Source organism: Haliaeetus leucocephalus, unplaced genomic scaffold (genome assembly GCF_000737465.1).
Source record: "Haliaeetus leucocephalus isolate CR32 unplaced genomic scaffold, Haliaeetus_leucocephalus-4.0 Scaffold889, whole genome shotgun sequence".
Lineage (NCBI taxonomy): Eukaryota > Metazoa > Chordata > Aves > Accipitriformes > Accipitridae > Haliaeetus > Haliaeetus leucocephalus.
Window position 1 is genome coordinate 4283493 of NW_010973325.1, and position 2728 is coordinate 4286220.

Consider the following 2728-nt stretch of genomic DNA (forward strand, 5'->3'; position numbering starts at 1 on the left):
TGGACCAACGGGATGGTGACTGGGCCCTCTTCGGCTGCGATCCATGTCAGATAGCTTCATGGGCATCTGTGACCTACAGGTAGCTCCAGTGAGGGGTAAAAAAGGCTTTAATCACAAATGCTACAAATACAGATCAGTCAGGAAGTTCATATCCAGAGAAAAGCCTACTGAAGACTAAAATCAGTGAGGAAGTTGTTTATTTTAATTTCTTTGTTAAAATTTGTCATTTGGCAGACAGTTTCTATGTATCTATTTACTTTCCTACAACCAGACCGTGCAAGATCAGTTTTCTGAGGTTAAGAACACTTCTTGTTCATTGAAACATGAATTCAGAGAAAGATATTTTAAATTAAAAAGAATCATTACCTTGAGGATGGGCACTTAAGATTCTTCTCTGCACTTCCAAATCACAATTCACAAATGTTGTCTTATTTACTTATTTCATTAACTGATCACATGTAGCAGACTGATGAACTGGAGAACACCTGCAGAACTACAGACATGGCCTGTCCCTCAGTCTTGCAGGCCAAAAAATCCAGAAAAGCTACTCCCTATATCGATTTCAAACTTTGAAGCCACAGTTCAAGAAAAGCTTCTGCAACATTTCCTTGAGTTACGTGGAAAAACATGCTATGAACTTACTAATGCATACTGTCCCATCAGCCATGCTTGAGAGGTGCATCACCCAGTCCTCTGGTGTACAAGATACCAGCTTTCGTTATAGGACTTGAGGGAGCACGTCAGCCAGTGGATTTGGAGTGCTGTACCGCACTGCAGCCCGCTGACAGGAAGGAAATGCAACAGCAGACGACAGGTATTTGGATGTCAAAACCAGAAGTCTGTTCCAAAAATATCTGCCTTACCTGTGTAACCACACACAGGTTTCTTGCATCATGCTGAGTGGCCCTCGTGGCTGTTTCCTAGCTATAAAACACCACAGCGGAGGGGAGCGTGAATGCGGCTCACCCAGCACTGAGGCCGCATTTCTCCAGCGTGCAACTTTTGGCCTTTAGGTGTGACGCGGGCAACCCTCACGCCAGGCATCGTCCCTGGCTGCCCTGCTACCGTGGCCTTCGCGCTGCACCGCTTTAATGGCGGCCGGCCGGCACGCCACCTCACGGGTAGCTTACCGACAGAATTGCGTCAGCGTGCCAACGGTGCGAAGGCCTCCCTCTGCCCACCTTTCCTCCTCACGTCACACGTCTTAAGTTGTTCTTAAAAACCACCCCAGGCCCAGCCCTGCACCACAGCGTCAGCTCCCGCTCGGGGCTTCGCTGACATCGGGCAAGAGAGCGCGGCGGCGGTACGGCCACGCGCGGGACCGCGCGGTTGGTCATCACGGGGGCCGTAGGTGCCCCGCTCAGCCCTTGCACGCGTGTACAACCCGGTTTACGGGGCACTCTGAGGGGGACCGGGGCTGAGGGGGCCCGCTGGGGCCCGGCCACCGCGCCACCGACCACGGGCGCCGCGGCCGGGAGCGGCAGCGCGGGGCGGGGCTAAGCGCCGAGGGGCGGCAGAGCCGGGGAGCCGAGGGGAGCGGGCGGAGGCCCCTCGGGGCTGGGAGAGGGCAGAGAAAAAACGTTCCCCGCCAAACCTCCCAGTTCGTGAGCGGCCGCGTTGGGGGTGGAGGAGAGCCCGCTGCCGGGGGGAGGGAGGGCCCAGAGTTACCTCCGGGAGAGGGACCCTAGGGAGAGGAGGTGGCTGGGCCAACGGCAGGGCTGTCACTGGGCTCCGGGGAGAGAGCCCGGCACTTTGATCTCTTCCCCTTCGGGGCGCTAATTAACGCCGCGCACGTTTAAGCCGCCGTACGTCGAGCGGCGACCTGCGCTGAGGCGCGAAGGGCGGCTAGCCCGCCCGCCCGCCCGAAGGGGTACAGGCGCCTCTCCCCCGCGCCGAGCTGTGCAGAGCCGTGCATTTCCGCGCAGCTGGAGCAACCCGGCCCTCGCTCGACCCCGCCCGACCTTCGGCTTCGCTGGGGGTCCGCGGAGCCGTTTCCCGAGGGGCTCTCTCTCTCCCCAGCGAGCGCGGAGGGCTGCGGCGCTCCGCCCTGCTGCGTTCCTGCTTTCGAGACGGCAAGCCCTGCCGTCCGCTGTTTGTCCCACACCTTCCCGTTCGGCTACTTCTGCTTTCTCAAACAAGCAGCTGACGGCTGGGCGCGGGCCGCGCACCGGTCCCCCGGCCTCTCACCGCGCTCAAGCGGGCCGGGGACTCACCCGGCACCGGGCTGCCGGCTGGAAGCGCTCCTTCACTCGGGCAGCCCTGCCGGCGCCGTGTCCCGTCAGTGACGCTGGGACGGCAATCGGCTGGCAACGGCTCTGCGCCGTCTTCCGACCGGCTGAGGCGCCGCGGAGCCGCCCCCAGGCTACCTGAGGGAGGTTCTCCCCCCGCCCACCGCCTCTTCCTCGCCCCCGCCGCCCCGTGACGTCACCCCAGGTGCTTCCCTCCTCCCCGAGGGCGTGGTCTCGGGCGCCCTCGGTGGGCGGGGCCAGGCCCGCGCATGCGCCTGGCACCGCCGGCAGCGGGACCCGTTGCGAGCGTATGTGCGCGCTCGCCGCTCCCGTGCGGTGGGCGGCGGGCGAGGGGTCGGGGGTTTGCCTGCCTCCGGACGGGCGCGCGCTCCGGCCGCCACCGCCATGGCCGCCGTCGTCGAGCAGGAGTTCCAGGAGATCGACGCCACCAACGACTGGCAGGCGCGTTATCTGGTGAGAGAAGAGGCGGGCGGGGGGGT

At 61.7% G+C, this 2728-nt stretch overlaps 1 protein-coding gene across 4 annotated transcripts in view; it reads left to right on the forward strand.

Moving 5' to 3' along the window:
* The first annotated feature begins 2506 nt into the window (after positions 1-2506).
* The window catches only part of PTPN2 (protein tyrosine phosphatase, non-receptor type 2), a 33348-nt gene continuing 33126 nt past the window's right edge, over positions 2507-2728 (forward strand). For all 4 annotated transcript variants that reach the window (XM_010583311.1, XM_010583314.1, XM_010583313.1 and 1 more), the window contains exon 1: positions 2507-2702. In XM_010583311.1, the coding sequence (XP_010581613.1) occupies positions 2634-2702 (69 nt within the window). In that variant the 5' untranslated portion in view covers positions 2507-2633. The remainder of the gene's footprint in view (positions 2703-2728) is intronic.